The 17373-nt window shown below is 46.0% G+C and overlaps 1 protein-coding gene across 1 annotated transcript in view; it reads right to left on the bottom strand.

The window, feature by feature from the left end:
* The window catches only part of LOC147727678 (glyoxylate reductase/hydroxypyruvate reductase-like), a 108105-nt gene that overhangs the window by 46061 nt on the left and 44671 nt on the right, over positions 1-17373 (bottom strand). Inside the window, exons 6-7 of the mRNA XM_086961683.1 lie at positions 12265-12369; positions 6085-6220 (exon numbers count right to left, since the gene is read on the bottom strand). Of these exons, the coding sequence (XP_086817809.1) occupies positions 6085-6220; positions 12265-12369 (241 nt within the window). The remainder of the gene's footprint in view (positions 1-6084; positions 6221-12264; positions 12370-17373) is intronic.

The following is a 17373-nucleotide window of genomic DNA, read 5'->3' as shown; positions in this document are numbered from 1 at the left end:
AGTGATATCTGTATCTTTGCCTGACATGCGACAATTCTTTTTTATACATTGATTTTCCCAGGGGGCTTGAGATACACTGAGCCACTGGCGGACACGTGATCACGTGACACGGGGTCCCCTGTATGATTGCCGGTACGCTCTGATTTGGCAAGCATAAGGTAACTCTCCGTTCCACATGTCCATGTATGTTTTGTGTGAGTGACCGCAAATGCAGACCCTCGGCTGAGGGCTTTTTTGATTTCACCTCTGTGTTCTGTTTTAATCCTTGACGCAGGTCCGACATAAATATAAGTGAGAAGACTAAGAACCCCAGATTACCCTGATGAAATTGCTGAAAGTGGAGCAATGAAACATGTCGGCACTATCTGAATATGGATGGTATATGAATACCCATTTTTAATTTGGGAGGCTTGCAGCACCAGAATAAAGACAGAGAGCTAGCAGCCCTTACCATATAATGTTTAAATTTTGGTTGAACTTAACACGTTGGTTTATTTTTCTTCCGGGTTCTAGGTGCATTGGTACACGATTTACAAGAGTGCACATTGGTATTGGTTATTTCTTTTACATACCACTATTATTATTTATACACTTGGTTATACTTGGTCATTTCTTACACACTGTATACAGAGAGAGTGATGATGAGAAGTGGGTATACTGGCAATTGTTAACCATGAACCCCCTCAGGAGTTACGACCGTGAGGCACTCTCTCTGTTTTCACACATTTTTTGAGGTTTTGGGGACCTTTGTCTGTTTTTCTTTCTTAAACCTACATCCTTGACTCATGAGATTAGTGTTACCTAACACACTTGAAGGATCTAGATGGTATATCAGATCCCCTATGATGGCCATAAAGCTTTGATGTATTGTTAAGTAGGTAAGGCGTGTTTTGTTTACAATAGCCACATAGCAACCTGACAAATGTCCATGAATGGGACACCACATGCTAGCTCAGTGGTAGCAGTCTTCACTCTGGTGGAGTAAGCCAGCTAACCTTCTCAGGTCTGCTTTTTGGCTAGTCCACAGCAGATCTTAATATTTATTACATGGTCCATCTGGAGATAATACTCTCTCCCGCCCCTTCTTCGCCCCAGAGGAAGTTGGTCATTCGGTCAGTTCTCTTTAGACCGATCAACATAGAAGCCAAGTGTTCTTTTTGGATCAAGGCGATGAAGCTGTTCTTCCTTGAAGGGGTGAGGTGGTGGGTAGAAAGCCGGCAAGGTGATGGTTTGCCCTATGTAGAAGGGCGTGGCTGCCTTGGAGAGGAATTCTGCTTTTGTGTGGAGGATTAATTTGTCCAGGAAGACAGAGGTAAATGGTGTTATGATGCACAATGCTTGGAGCTCGCTCACTCACCTCACTTGGCCAAAGTTATAACTATGAGAAACACGGTCTTGATGGTAAGCAGCCAAATAGAACAACTGTGCACTGGTTCATAGGGTGTGCAAATCAATCAAGAAGGTAAGAACCAGGTTATGGTCCCGGCGAGGCATCACAAAGGGTCCTGGCAGGTACATGTGGACAAGACCGTTCACAAAATGCATCAAGGTGACTTGAAGAAGGATGTTTGATCAGGTAAACGTAATAAGGATGAAAAGTAACCTTTAGCTGTTGCCACAATACGGCCTTGTTGAGCTAAAGACAAATAAAACAAGAGACCATTGGATAGTTGTGCATGCATTGGTTGAACATCTTGAGAGACACACCAGGCAACCATCTTCTCCCAGCATCCTACATAAACAGATCTGTTTGATGGACACTGGACTGACAAGATGACACCAACCACTTCAGGAGGGAGATTGAAAGTCATTAATTTCTGCAGCTCAAGCTGCACAAATGTGTTGTGCAGACGTGCCTGTAAGACTCAACTCTGCTGCTGTGACAGGAGGACCTCCCAAAGGGCAGCCGGATTGGTGGACATATGGCAAGGTGTTCCAGGTACCACACACCTCACCCAGTCGGGACCACTAGGATGACTTGGTCCCGGTCTTTCTTGATCTTTTTCAGTACTCTAGGTAGGGGAGATTGGGGTGGAAAGGCATACAGGAGTTCTGAACCCCCCCAGTCCAGGTGGAAGGCATCTCCAAGGCAGAGCTGCCTTGGGAACTCACCGCACAACACTATTTTCTGCGGTGGCAAATAGTTTGAGCCAGGATTCTCCCGATTGCTGGAAGATGCCCTGTGCCACCTCTGAGTGTAACCCCATTCATGATGGCTAGGCAATGTCTGCTAGGTTTGTCCGCATTGGAGTATAACAATCCTGCCAGGTGCTGGACAATAAGGGAGAGGACATTAGAGTTCAGCCACTTCCAGAGGTGCAGCGCCTCCAGGTACAGGACCCATGACCCCACTCCCCCTGTCTGTTGTAATGCTACATGCGGTCATCTTGTCTGTGAGAACTTGCACCAGTTCCTCCATGATGGTCATGAGGAACGCCTTCAATGCCAGATGAAATGCTCAAATCTCCAGCAAGTTGATGAGGAGGCAAGCTTCCGCTGAGCACCAGAGCCCTCTGACCTTCTCTCCCAAAATAACCTTCACAACTGAGCACTGATGCATTCGTCACAAATGTTAGTTCTGGGTTGGATAAGGGAAGAGGTCTACTGCTAGTCCAATTGCGATTGAGTAGACATCACTGCAGGTCTTTCTTAATCTCCTTCGACATCTCTATGGACTCTGGCAAGTCTCCGTAGTGCTGAGCCTATGGAGATTGGCTCACCACATGCCAGCGCAGTGGTAGCAGCCTTCACTCTGGTGGAGTAAGCCCGCAAACCTTCTCGGTCTGCTTTTTGGCTAGTCCATAGCAGATCTGAATATTTATTAAATGGTCCATCTGGAGATATTACTCCCTCCCGCCCCTTCTCACTGCAGAACCTGCATGTACCTCTTGAAGTGGTCCAGAAGCAGGAGGCCAAGAAGTCAAGAAGCCTAAAAGCCGGTCTCAGGGAGACCCAGGTTAAGGGTTGAAGCATCCTGGACTCGTTGAGGCAGAGGGATGGCTCAGAAGAGCATAGTGTCCATGACGGCACCAATGAAAGCAAGCCTTTGTGAAGGAGTCAGGTGTTACTCTGGCACATTGATGGAAAAGCACAATAAGGATAATTACGCACTTATATAGCGCACAACTACCCGGAGGCATCTCGGCGCTTGTACGAATACCGCCGAGGAACCCTTCCTGGCCTTTCCCTGTGAGGAGCCCACTCCTGGGCACCCCCAAGGTGAAGTCAGGCATCCTCAGCGTTGTTGGGGCCGTTGTAGAGATTAAGCAAGCTATTGCCCAGAGGTGCAGAGTGGGGCTCATGATCAGAATAGGCACCGAGGCCAGAATTATCAGGTCCGAGGAAATTGAGCCCGAGACCCGCCGAGGCGGGAATTGAACCCTGGTCCCGGCCAGACTACTGCATCAGGGTCTGCCGCTCTAACCATTGAGCCACACTTCTCTACAATAATGTGCGCAGTGCAGTCATTGTCTGGAAGTGGTTTACAACTGTTTGAGGAAAGCCCACCTTCAATAGTCAGTCATCAAAGTTTTGAAAGACTGGTATTACCAATATCCTCGGGTGGGCTTGAACCACCACCATCATCTTTGTGAATGCCCGAGGTGTGCTGGTGTGGCCAAAGGGGAGCGTGGAGAATTGAAAATGTTCTTGGCCTACCTGAAACCGCAGGTAACATCTGTGGGACTGTAGAACATGAGTGCAAAAATATGTGTCCTACATGTCCAATGCTATCATCCAGTAAACTGCATCCAGGGCATGCAGAACTTGGGCCAAAGTGAGCATCTTTAACTTATTTCAGATGAACAAGTTCTGAGTGCGCACATAGAGGATAGAGCAGGGGATGCTTTTTTTGCCACCAGGAAAGAATGGGTGTAATAGCAAGTCCTCATTTCTCATGCCAACACCCTTTCTCTAGCTCTCTTCTGAAAAGAACGTCCTCTTGAAGTGTGGGTAAGTGGCCCTCCGGAGGTTCTGCGGTAGAGGTGGCATGTCTAGAGGATAGGGTAGGAAAGGTAAGGAGTATATGTGCTCTACGATTTGGAGTGCCCATTAATGTGAGGTAATGCTCCTCCATCTAGGGAGGTGAAAGAGGACTCCCTGTCCTACTGGTAATCTTGTGCTGCCACAGACAAATTAAAGTGGTTTTGAAGCAGCTGTATCTAGGGGGGCCTGAACTTTGGGTAAGGGTCTGCCACTGAGACCTGGATGCGGTCGGCCTGCTACCCGGCCTCTACTCGGAAAAGATTGGGAGGCCAGTTGGTGCTGAGCATGTATTTAAAAAAACATTTTTATAATTATTTTTTTTTTTTTTTTAGAGTTTTATATTGCGCAAACTAGAGCCGAGGAGATCAGGGTTCAGAGCGCTTTACAGGAGCACCAGTTTCGTTACACAAGGACACATTCATTTTTATTAGGCACGGGAGATTAAGTGATTTGCCCAGAATCACAGGATGCCGAGACTCGAACCGGGTTCCCCAGCTTCGAGGTCGACAGCTCTAGCTGTAGGGCTACATCCTCTCCCCATTGACTATGCCACTGCAGATATCCCCTGCCGAAGCCAAAAATGGGGTGTTGCTGGGGGAATGTCAGAGCAGGCTGAAATAGGCCTAGAGTGAGGAGATGGTCTTGCTTTCTTTGAATTTCCCTAAGCCTGAGTTAGCTTTCGCTCAAAATAATTCAAACCATAAAAGGACATGTCCATGAAGGACTGCCGCACTTCCGATAAAAGCCTGTTGAGCAGATCCAGACATGGCACCTAAGCACCATACAAGTCTTGACTGCCCTACCCAGACAGTTTGTCGTGTCCAGACCAGAGCCGATGATAAACTTTGCTGCATCTGGACCATCTAAGATTAGGTGTAGTAGGGTCAGTTTAATCTCTTATGGGAAAGCTGACAAAATATCAGCCACCCTTCCCAACATGTGTGCGAGTACCTTCCCAAGAGGAATGCAATATGGTTCTGGCTCAAACTCCAAAAACCACTGAAATTCACCAGTTATGGTTAGCACCAGAATGTACACCAGGACTTTTGGCTGCCACGTTGAATACACTGCTTTGCCAGTGACACAGGAAGAAAAGAGAAACTATCTAAAAGAAATCATGGTGGGTGGCATGAGTTATGTAGTTCGTTGTGCGCACTGCTAACAATAAATCGAATATTTCAATAGGTTAGCGCTTTTTAACCAGAACTAGAACTCTGTTTTAATTTTTTTTTTTTACAGTGTGTACATAAACACACACACGCAAATCATTTTCTTAAAGGTTAATTATAGTCTATTTTGCTTGTAACAACAAGAGAAAAGACTATTTCAGAGGCCAGAGGGAAATCATTGTGTTGTTCTCCAGCTGCCTAGCTGACACACCAACTATGGTTATAAAAAACATAATATCGTTTTGACCCACCAGGAAAGGAGTTAAAAGAAATTCAACTATAACCAAGCACTGGGTTATTAGTGGAGCATAGCAACATCTATGGCCCTCACACTTCACGCTCAACTTTTCCAAATAGGCCATTCCCACACAAACCTCTGAATACTCACTCTTTAGACACATCACATGATTAGAGCACATCCACGGTCCACAGGCCCGATAACATGCACATCCACGCAAGCAATTTCCTCCACCCACACTCATTTCTTTCTCCCTCTTATAGAACCATGCGCTCCATACAGATGGAGCTACACTAGCAAACTTAAGTATACAAACAATGATGAATGTAATGCTGGAAATAATCCTGAGTTCCGTTTCAGGGAGGCCCTGGCTTGGCAGTTCAGGCTGGACTTTTCCCTTTAGAGCAAGGTCAAGACTGATTTGCATATAGTGGAGTCCAAACTGAGGTGGCATGGTGAGCAAAATAATGATGGACTGGGATGCGACCTAAGAAAGTACCAGTGTGTGAAATTCAAGCATTCCATCAACAACCAGCTGTGACGTGATCTTGCAAGGCAACTTCCCACATATCACACCCTCAACCACTCACGTAAGCTGTATTCTTCAAATGCATCCAGAGAAGGCAACAGAAATACAATACCACACAAGTAGTTGTTGTGTGTTATTCAAACCTTTGTATCATTTGTTTTTACCTGCTTGAATTAACAAATACTGCTGTTTTCTTCATTCTGTCGAAAAAATCCTTGTTAAGCATTCCTTGGGTTTCAGGTGTTAAAGAGCATGAAACAACAACAAAGTCCGATTCCTCAGCAAGCTTCTCTAGAGACACTGAAATGAAACAGGCATCAAAGCACATTAGACTTTTTACAAATCATGAAAGGTCATTTGCTCAATATTCCAAATAATTAGACAGATTTAAGTAAAATGGTAATCTTACTGTATGGAAATGCCTATTTTTGCATGATCATTGCCATGGTGTTGGAGCGATGCTGCTAGTTTTTTTTACTCAGAGTGCACTGAAGCCTGCCAACCAGATGTCAGTGCCAATGATCTAACCAATTACAAAATGGGTGTTAGATTGACAACCCACAGTTGGCATTAGCCAAATTACTCACAAGTCCCTAGTATATGGTACCAAGGGTACTCAAGACATGTACGTTACGAGTGTCCACCCAGGGATGCAGCCACAGATTGTGCCACCCTGGGTGTGACAACGTACAAAATGGCTCCCAGACTGCCACTGCAGCCTGGAAAAGCAAGTTCGACTTTGCCATTTAAACCAATAGCAAAGCCTGCACTTCCTTTAACAATATATGGAAGACTCCCCTAAGGAAGACCTATTGAGCCCTACTGCAGGGAGCTGTATATTATTAAGCAAGGCATGTAGTTTAATATGGCCTAGCAGCAAAACTTCCAATTGCTGTTTTTGCTGTGGAAAGGTTGGTAGCCCCATTGGCTAATACAGAGTTCCTGCCTAACCTCTCAGGACAGCTAACTTCTGAATAGGACTACTAAAGTGGGCCCTTCAAGGTATCAAATTATTCGTGACATTAAACCCAACTTGATGCCCAAGTCGAATTTAATGCCACTTTTAAGGAAACGTTACTTTTAGAAAGTTGCCACTCTGTTGCCCAGTTTATCTGGTGGCCTTTCACAGTTAATGGCCACCAGACATTTTTCTGTCCTCCTGGGGAGTAGTGTGAATGACTCCCAGGCTCAAGAACAATAGAGGACTGCCACAGAGGGAGGCATTACCTCCCCCTTGCAAGAAGCCAAACAAGGTGTTGGCACAAAAGTGGAGCTTTTAAGGGGGAAGCCGTCTTTGGTGGGCAAATGGCGAACACACTCATGAAGGGCTGCCCTTTGTTCCAGCCGCCAGCCTGTCTTCCTGAACAGAGAGGGGAGACCAGTTGCCAAACCATTTTTACATGGGCGTGTAGCCCACAGGTAGCCACACCTCTAGGATGGGCTACTAAGCTCCTAACATTCAAGGAAGGGCTCAGACATCTTGAGAGTGGGCAGAAGAGTGCACTCTGGGATGCTACCTGCCACAGATAGACGAAAGTCTTCTTAGGGGTGGGAGGGAACCTGGTAGCCCATTAGCTACCAACTGCTTCAGCCCCCCCCCGAGGGCATAAATATGGCACCCATGGTACCCTGAACCTCAGGTCACATCTGGACTGGAGAGAGGACCAAAAAAGGACTGCCCTGCTGACACAGTGACCTGGCAAGAGGCTGCACCAACCGATGGCCTGCACTTATTGCTCCTTGGGCTAGCAAAGAAAGGACTGTGCCTGTAGAGCCTGGCTCATGGAAAAGTTGCCCCGGAGCCCCAGATCGAAAGAGTGACTCCAAGGACCAGTTCGCTGCCTCCTCCCACCCCCGTTCCTGTACCAGGGAACTAAAAGCTAAAGTAGCCCGTTCTGACCAATTAGTAGTCACTCAGAAGGAAATGCTTCTGACAGCTGATGTGCAGCAAAGAAGACCAACACCCTGGACTCGATGCACCCAGGTCTGCTGGACTCGGGAGAGTTGTTAGAGTGGATTGGTTGCTAAAGACGGATACTGGCCCTCACCATAGGCTTTCACTGGACCTAATGTGTATGGAGATCAGTAGCCCAGCTACAGCTGGACTTATACTGGCTCAAAGAGAATGTTGTGGGACTCCAACTCCTCTGGCCAAAGTCCTGTGAAAAAGGAAAACCTTCAGGAAGTCCCCCATCGACCGCACAGCACCCTGAGCATCCTCAGCATCCTGAATCCCCTACATTAGAACCACTCCCTTGAAGTGCTTTGGTGACCAGTTAACTGTCCAGCTACTCCTTTTTGCCCCCCCCGACCTTCTCCCTCTCCGAATTGGCCACCTTTGCCAAACACAACTCTGTCAAACTTTTCAAAAGTTCCTGAAATTTACAGTTATTATTGCTAGTTTGCGCTTTGGAATAAAAAGCGGAGATTTATGTTTTTCTTGAAAATATATGGGCCAGATGTAGGTAAATTCAAGTTTGCAATAGTGAATTTTACCGAATCGCTATTAAGGACTCGCAAAATTGAATGTACATAGGAATCGCAAAAGTATTTGCGATTCCTTAATATTCCTTGATTGCGAATAGCAAATTGAGGAATACCATAGGAATGAATAGGATTTGCGCCCGCAATTTGCGAGTAACCAAGAGGCACTCGCAAATTGCAGGCGTAATTTCAAGGGTGCAAGGGTTACAAAAGGACAGCCTGTTGCACCCCTGAAATGTGCATGAGTGCACATGTGGCGCACATACTTGCCCAAAGGGCGTGAATGTGTGCCACATGTCACTTAAAAAAGCAAAAAAGTGCTTTTTTTAAGGAAATCGCTAATTACCACCAACTTGAAGTTGGTGGTAATTAACAATTCCTTAAGGCTAAGTTGCACTTTCTTTTGTGGTACTTACATTGCATTTAAGGAATCGCAATTTATGATTCCTTAAATGCAATTGCAAAATAGGGAATCACTATTTAGCGATTCCTTATTTTGCGAGTAGGTTTAAACGTACCTATATTGCTGAAAGCCAAATTGCGATCGCAAAGGCTGAAATTCAGTGAATGTCTGCGTTTGCGGTTGCTATTTGGCTTCCTACATCTGGCCCTATATTTCCAGAATCTTTTGGTGAATTTTTCTCATCTTGCTGTCTAAAATCCATAAAAATATAATCTCTTTTAATAAATTGGTGTTGGATTTCTTTCGTACTTTGTGACTTTTTTTCTGTTGTTTGTGCTTATAAATGCTCTAGTTCCGTTCCTTAAGCTTTACTGCTCGAAGCCACATATCCAGGGTTGAGGTAGAGGTTTTACAAACGGGCCTGACTGGACACAAGACTGTTTTGTGAGTGTATTACACGGTAAGGCTCGACAACCCTACCATATAATACACCACAATCCTCACTGTTTCCAAAGGCTGTATAGCTGTTCCTTTTCTATACATAGGTCTCCCTGAATGAGAATCTGCTCCTCTTTCACTTTCTTTTGGGGAAGATACTGTGATTTTGCAACTTTTTATTCCATTGTGTTTCCAGTCTTCTGACTGAGGGATACCTAGTTTTCCTATTATAGTAATCACATTTATATAGCTTTTACTACCCCAGATGAGACGTTGAAGCGCTTTTCGGCAAGTAGGACACTACTCGGGGACCCCATAAGGATTAGTTGTGAATTAGTATAGGAACTATGAACTTTGAGTGGGGGACAGGGGAGTGTTAGTTGGATTGAAAAGGATGGTGGAGGTATAGAAGAAGGAAGGGTCTAGAAAGTGTTTATTTGGAGATCCTAGCGTAGAAGGTTTGGAATGAGTAAAGGAGAGATGGGGGAGGGAGGGGGGTGGGAAAAGTCTCTAGAAGTGGAATATATACCTTTACTATGCATGCTTTACATTGCATGGCATTACAACGCGGTCGTTACAACGACGGCGTTGTTACAACGCAAACCATCACATCGCAAGTCATTTCAACGACTTGCTGCAGGTGGCGCTCTGGACTTAGGAATAGTATAATGTACTATTCCTACTCCAATTTGAGCAACAGCAGGGACGGTGTTGGATTCCAAATCCAACTCCTTCTGCCCCCCCTACAGCATGTTGTTGTAACTTCTTGCAATGTAACAGGTTTGCATTGTAACAACGCAGTCGTTGTAATTACCGCGTTGTAATGGCACGCGATGTAAAGCATGCGATCTAAAGGCTGTTTCCCCTAGAAATGGATTAGGGAGGAAGATGAGGTATAGGATGAGTCTAGGGTGGATACATGAGGGCAGGGTATAGAAAGGGTTGTTTGGGAGATCTGAATAGTAAAGAGGTTTGGGATGATGCAAGGAGGGGTAGAGGAGGGAAGAGTCTAGAAAGAAGGATCATAGTAGTAGAATGGGGTTTGAGATGGGTCAGAGTGGAGGTAGAGGCTATATTGAGAGGTATAGGTTGAGAAATAGGATAGTGCATTGGAGAGAGTAGTAAAGTGAGATTTGCATAGCTGCCAAGGTTTCAGATTGCTTAGGTGTGACATTTTCACAATTTTAGTGTAATTATGAGTGACATTCAACAATTATGAGTGACAATTTCTTGCGAGCAAAAATCGAGCAATGAAGTTGAAGGAAACATGAATATCAGAAACTAAGAAGATCTTAAAACTGCTGCAAAGCAAATGGAAGGGCACTAACCAACATGACCACTGTAACCAAACTGAAACAGGATGTGAGAGAGGCCCCAGCTAGCAGATCTCAGCTTCTTTAGCATGCTAATACATTCTAATAATTACTAGTCACAACAGGCTGAAAGACTGTCTCAGCTTTGAGAAGTCGGAGCACGGCTGGAGCACCGGGCAAGCCTCAGGAGACGGACCATCCACAAAAAGTATTGACAGAGGGCCTCCTTCTGACATAGGGTACCGTACTGCCAATAATGCAAGGAGCCTCGCGTACACACCGACGCACGTCCGTCTTTTTTACAATGAAATGTTCTACCGTGGTCAATTAACATGCTTTGTGTGGTACAGCATTGTCAGCAACTATTTAAGTTCACTTTCAATGCATAAGATAGGCGCTGAACTCACTTACAGTGAGCAGACAGACTGCAGCAGCTGCAGAGCTCAGCTGCAACTTACACAGGCGGGCAGCAAAGAATGATCTTGACTTGCTCTAAAAAGCTAATTTTATTAGGAAGGAGATACTAGTGAGTCTCAACTTAATTTTGTGTCTCTAGTATTGCGAGTATCAATTCGATAAGAGTCAGTGAACATGCAGTAGGGACGAGTTTCTGACCAAGCAATGGCCACAGCAAAGGGCATTCATGATGAGGCTGCACTGGACTGCAGGTGACCATTCCAGTGGCTGCTGCGGTCCCGGTGGGGGTGAGTCCAATACAAGCAATAAAAAATGCACATTAGATCAGGCCGCATGGCACAATGGGGTTTAAGCAGCGGCTGCTGCGCTGCCATTGCAACCGTGGTTAGTCATGATTAAACTGGCTGCCGCCTGCTCTGCCGTGGGCTGCCGGGCTCGCTTAAATGCGTATGTGACACAGGGTCAGCTCCTCCTTTATGGCGAGGAACGTCACCCCACTTCCTGCTAGCGCAGCAGGTACACACATTCATAAAATAGTAAAAGATACAATTTTATCATGTGTCAGGCTCGTGCAGCTACAGTGCGGTGGCAGGGGGCGGCCCGTTTAGTGTAATTGCACTATTACGTTAGCCCCCTGCCAATGAGAATGAAAGATTATCTGTCTGTCTACACCAGCCAAACGATCATGCGCACTTTGAAGCCTGCAATCCCACGGCTAAACAACACAGCTGAGGGATTGCAGCCGCAGGCCACCAGCCCCAAAATGAGCGCTGAGTTAGCCTGCTCCAACCAATTGCGGCACTGCAGCGGTTTGGATTCGCGTGGCACAAGGGAGGAAGTCCCTCGCTTTCGAAATGGTAAAGATAGCCGCTGCAGTTCCTTGAAATGCTTCACCTTGCTGGACAGCTTTCAAAATGGCGTGTCCCTCTTCAAAGCTAAGAGTGTATGTAACATGTGTTCAATGGTTAAACAACGCTTTTTCATCCATGCTCTAATCACTAATTAACCTTTAAAACTGAGCCAAATAGGACATTGCAGTGTTTTACAGTATACTGGAAAATTGGCACAAAAGGTGTAGCTTCATATGTCTGACTCCTAAAAAACATTCTATAAACATCTCAAAGTAGGATCTTGTTTTACCAACATTTAGGAGCCTGATTTCTAAAATTGTGCACTATCTGGTATGCTGTCTACTCACTGTTACTCTACCATTTTCCCAATTATAAATCTTACAAAAACCTCAACAAATGTGGGACATTGCCTTCCAATTAGGAAACAAAAATGGTTACCAAATTCAGCTTGAAGCTCTTCTGCGCTCTCAGGTCTGGGTTGACGTCCAGTATACAAAAACTTCTTTACACCAAAGGGTTTCAGACGACGGCCAATAGCCTGCCCTAAAAAGAAAAACACATTAGAGATGAGAAGCCCACAGTTCTCCACTGGGTGATATGACCAGTGAGTGGCTGCTGTGAAAGAGGATATGTAATGGTTTGGCTAATTAAAGCTTTAGCTCTCTGATGGTAAACTCCTATTTTAATATAATACTTTGGGGGAGATTTACCTACTTTTCATGTAGCGAACTGCAGCAGCTGCAAATGCTGCGCAATGTTCTGTGAAAAGGAGAGCGCACCTTATTTACTAAAATAAGGCACTCTTCTCCCCTCTCACTAGCTCCGGAATTGAAATCAGCTGCCGTGAGTCACCGAGACACCTTTGCGCCATGGTGCAAGGGGGTCTCCTTGAGTATAGCATAGGTTTGGTACTGGAAGAGTAGCTTGGCACAAAAGTAGTGCGGCTTAGCTCAGAGGCAGTGCGCAAAGAATTTATGCAGCACAAAAATCAGTAATACAATTGAAAACACAATACAGGAAAAATCCCAAACCCATTTAGAAAAATAGAGAACGTTTTAATAAATAAAATTAAACCTGTACAACAAAAAACAATCAATAGGACCAAAGATATTCAGTTTCAATATTTTAAGTAAAAATAGTGCCTAACAGCACAAAGCGACACTCCTAGTCATCTGGCCGCACTAGAACAGAGGGAAAGTCACAAGTTCAGGCAAACCACAATAGAACACGGGTTGGATACAAGGACCAGGTTAGTCCTGCTGATAAGTTACCTTTTAAAGTCTGGGACAAAGAGTACTATTTGTGTTGGAGGAGGCTGAGCAGCGCAGCCTGTTGTAATGTGAAGATCCGGTCAGGCATCGCAGACAGTCGTTGCTGTAGCTTTGTGTTGGCAATCATCACAAGCTTTCGTTTCTGCAACATGAAGTGCAGGTCTCCCGTTACCTTTTGCCTTGGACAGAGGCAGTCGGAGCAAAGAAAATGTTTCACCACAGCACTGCATGGACAGTTGTCACGGATGGTAGGGTCTTGGCACGAACGGGCCTATATCGTGGTTGCAAAGCTCCAAAAATTCAGGAAGGTCACCTGTTCTTGCAGGAGGAGCTTCCACAGATGCTAGCGGAAGGTCCAGGAGCTGCAGGGGGTTAGGACTCAGTCCAGTGGAGGCAAGCAGCAGGGTTCAGACACGTCCAGGCAATTACATTCGCAGCAGGTTAGATGGGCAGTTGCTGGGAGGTCTTGGAAACCTGTGGTGCCCCTGTAACTCACATAGGAGGTCAGCCAACTGACGAGTGGAGTCACTCTGGGTAGCCTGGGATCAAGGTAAGCAGGTCCAATCTTCCTTCCTCAGACAGCAAGGCAGTCTTTCAAGCAGCAGGGAAGTCCACTGGCAGCAGGGCAGTCCTTCCTCCGAATCTTCCATAGGCCCAAGAGTGTTCTAATGAGTGGCTCTTGAGGTCCAATATTTATACTTGGGGCAAGCCTCTGCGTGAGGGGGGGGGGCTCCTTGTCCTACCCCACACCTGGGTCTAGAAAGGTTTTCCTTTGGTCAAGGCTCCAAACTGTGTGTGGTGGCAAAAGGCAAGGCAAGGCAGGCCTGGTGTCAGGTTCCATTGTGGGGCCTATAAGCAAGGACCTTTATATGGCAAGTGAAGCTGGGTACAGCTCCTCCCTAATGAACCTGTCAGGATGGCCATCCTGTCCAAGCCTAAGCCCTCTTTGTGTCACTCTCTGGAAGTAATACATAAACCCTAACGGCAGAGCCATTCACAGTCATGTGACCCAAGACACCGGCAGAAAGGCACAGTTGGGTAGGACAAGAAAATGCCAACTTTCTAAAAGTATCAAAAAACGAAGTTATGGATGGAATGCATCTCAGCCACTGGCGATTGCTTGGAGCCGCATCCCAATCCGTTGTTTTTTGCCCACCATGCCACCTCAGTTTGGACCCAGCCATTTGCTTGTTCCAAACTAAAGTGGCATGGTGTGCAAAATAACGATGGACTGGGATTCGGCCCAAGTAACTACTAGTGACTGAGATGAATTAAAGCATTCCATCCATCACTTTTTGTAAACTTTAGTAGGTCGGCCTCGGTGGGACGGGTATGCCTAGATGCGGGTCCTGTGCACACTGTGTCACTGGCACCAAGCTATACCCTGCTAATGAGCCCATAACTAGGTCAAAAACGGTCCCGGGTGGCTTGTTTTCCGGTTTAGGGAGAACCTGGCTTGGCAGTTCAGGCTGGACTGTTCATACTGAAACAGGGCCAAGGTTGATTTTCTTTTAGCTGGGTCCAAACCGAGGTGGCACATTGTGCAAAATAACAATGCAGTGTGACACGGCCCAAGTAATTACCAGCAGCTGAGATTAAAGCAAGCATTCCCTCCATCATTTTTTGGTATATTTAAACTTATTAAAAGTGGCGTTTTCATAATTGTACTCAACTCCTGACTTTTCCATTAAAGAGGATCTTAAATTGCAACTAATTGGAGTGTAAACAACATCTCCATCTGCCCCCCCACCCCCATCTCAATTTAGCACTTCAACTTTCGGAGTTTTTCCACTGGCAGGACATGTAAAACAAAAGCACATATGTCCTACTTTTTTAATACAATGCAGCCTCTGCTATGAGTCTTTAGGGTCTACCTTAGTTGTGGCATACAAGTATTAAAAAGGAAGGTTTAAACCTGAAAAAAGGTTTATTTTGCTAGGTTGAAACAGCATTTAAAAACTGCACTACAGGCTGTAGTTGCAAGCCAGAGACATTTTAAAAGGCTACTATAGTGGGGGGCACAACAAGTGCTGGTGCCCACTCGTAGCATTTAATTTACAGGCCCTAGGTCCAGGTACCATTCTCTTAAGGACATATAAGTATATTAAATGTACCAATCGAGTGTAGGCCAATTGTACCACAAATAAAGAGAGAACAAGCATGTTTCCACTAGCTAGCAGGGAAAAAGTGCACAGAGTTCTTACGCTAATACAAAATGGGCTCAGCAACGTAAGGCAAAAATCAGGGGGGTGATCATGCAAAAAGACTAAGTTCCAACAGAAAGATTATTACTGAGAACTAAAGCATTCTTCATTCCAAAAGGTAACGTTTAATTTCCATAACAACCAAGTTTCTCCATGTTTTATTCTACATGTGCAGAAGAGACTGTTCTACTACTGGATGTCAGATTGATGGTTCAGAAAAAAAACTACAACATAGCAGTGACTTCTCGTTACCTCTGGAAGTTACGCTGGAGGTAATTAGACATCCAAAGAAGCTTTTGCTAGCTAGTGTAAATATGTGAGAATGGCCTGGTATAGGATGTCCACTAATTAAAGTGGGCACCATGCACAAGTCCAAACAACCCTTATGGTGATTTAAGAGGTCAAAGATAACCTTAGAAAGCTATCCAAGTGGTAGCTGTGAAGAGCAGCCTTCTGGCTTAGTCTTGAAGGAATGCTAAGCAGCTTTTTTTACCAGAATGCAACCTTATTGTATTGGTTAAATGAAAGGAGAACCACACAGTAGTTATAAAAATAGGTATTTATTTTTAGAACATGCTCTAAATACTTCACAGTATCTGCTACATGCAGATAAACACAAAGCACACAATACTGTAGCACAGAAACAAACGTAAGTAGCATTAATACACAGTGGGCACCTGGGGAAGACCAAATATATACTAAAATAGTGGTGTAAGAACCACGACTCGAGTCAAGACAGTGTCTAGAGGTTGTAGAATCGCTGGGACACCATGGAACCACCCAAGGTGAGTAAGGAGGGACCCCATGGAGGACGGGTGCAGTGTGAGAACACTACCACATGCAACGTACAATTCAATGGGAGAGTCGCGGTTGCAGTTTTAAAGTTTAAGGACCCTTTCAGTGGATTACGAAGAAGCCCTTTGGATCATATGATGTTGGAGAGCCACCCCACCCGTGTATACCGTTGTACCAGAGATACCTATCCCAGGGAAGCTGGGTGCATAGGGCTGAAGTGGTGCCGGAAACCTCAATGGAGGACTTCAAGGAAAGGCCACTGCAGGAAAGAAGAAAAGTGTCAGTTGGAATCCAAAGGTGGACTCGTGTCGAAGAGTACTTGAAGCAGAGGGGACAGAGTCTGGGTCACTCAGGAGTGAACTAGGGCTCAGTAAACGAATTCAGGTGCGTTGAGGGGGTTCTGGACTCTGCAGCCACCAGGACCAGGAGACGTGAAGGACGACCAGGAGCCGGATACGAGCTGTCCCACAAAGGATGTCGAGTGCTGAGTGGAGTCGGTGTCCGGCTGGAGCACCAACAAGCCTTGGCACGGGCAACCCACGAAGATGGTCAAGAGGAGTTACGGTTCAGACCAGCAAGGCCCGAGAGACTCACCAAACACAGGGGTTTCGGGCAAGCCTGGAGCAACCAGGGGAGCCCAAGTAAAGAAGTATTGACACTAAGAGGACCCACAGGCGGGAGGCACAGGAGTCCCGAGGAGACCTCGAGCAGAATTACAAAGCAACAGCCCACAGAGCACTCAGGGCGAGGAGGCCGAAGTTCTTTGGTGGAAATGGTGCCAGAAGTCGGGGCTACTCGGAGCTCAGCGCACTTGTTCTGGAAACGCCAACAAGCACAAGCACTTGCAAAAGAACACAGTGCACAGGGATATGGGTATTGCAGCCCCCACCAGGGATTCGGACCTCAAACTTGGTAGTTCGGACCTCGATGGATGTGGAATCCACCTCTTGTGTTGCTGGAGCCTTCGGAGTCCACAGGAGCTCAGGATCAGCAGGCCGGTCAGTTGCATTACAGTGCTTTTGGTTGCAGGGGAGTGACTCCTTCAATCCAAGGGAGAGGTCTTCAGTTGTCCTTGATGCTCCACAGGTCCTGTATGGTGCACAGGCACAGACAATGCTTTAGACTGAGAGGGGACAAAGTCAGGCCCAAACGAAGTCCAGAGTGTCCAGACAGTCGAAGTTCAGTGGTTTCTGGTTCAGAATCTTGCCCACGTCGAATCTAGGGTCCTACAGCCAGGTAAGCCCTTCTGTACCCACGGGTGAGGGCTGGACAGATTC

This window comes from Lissotriton vulgaris, chromosome 3_1 (genome assembly GCF_964263255.1).
Source record: "Lissotriton vulgaris chromosome 3_1, aLisVul1.2, whole genome shotgun sequence".
NCBI classification, from domain to species: domain Eukaryota; kingdom Metazoa; phylum Chordata; class Amphibia; order Caudata; family Salamandridae; genus Lissotriton; species Lissotriton vulgaris.
The sequence above is the reverse complement of the archived record's forward strand: the minus strand, read 5'-3'. Positions and strand labels throughout refer to the sequence as shown.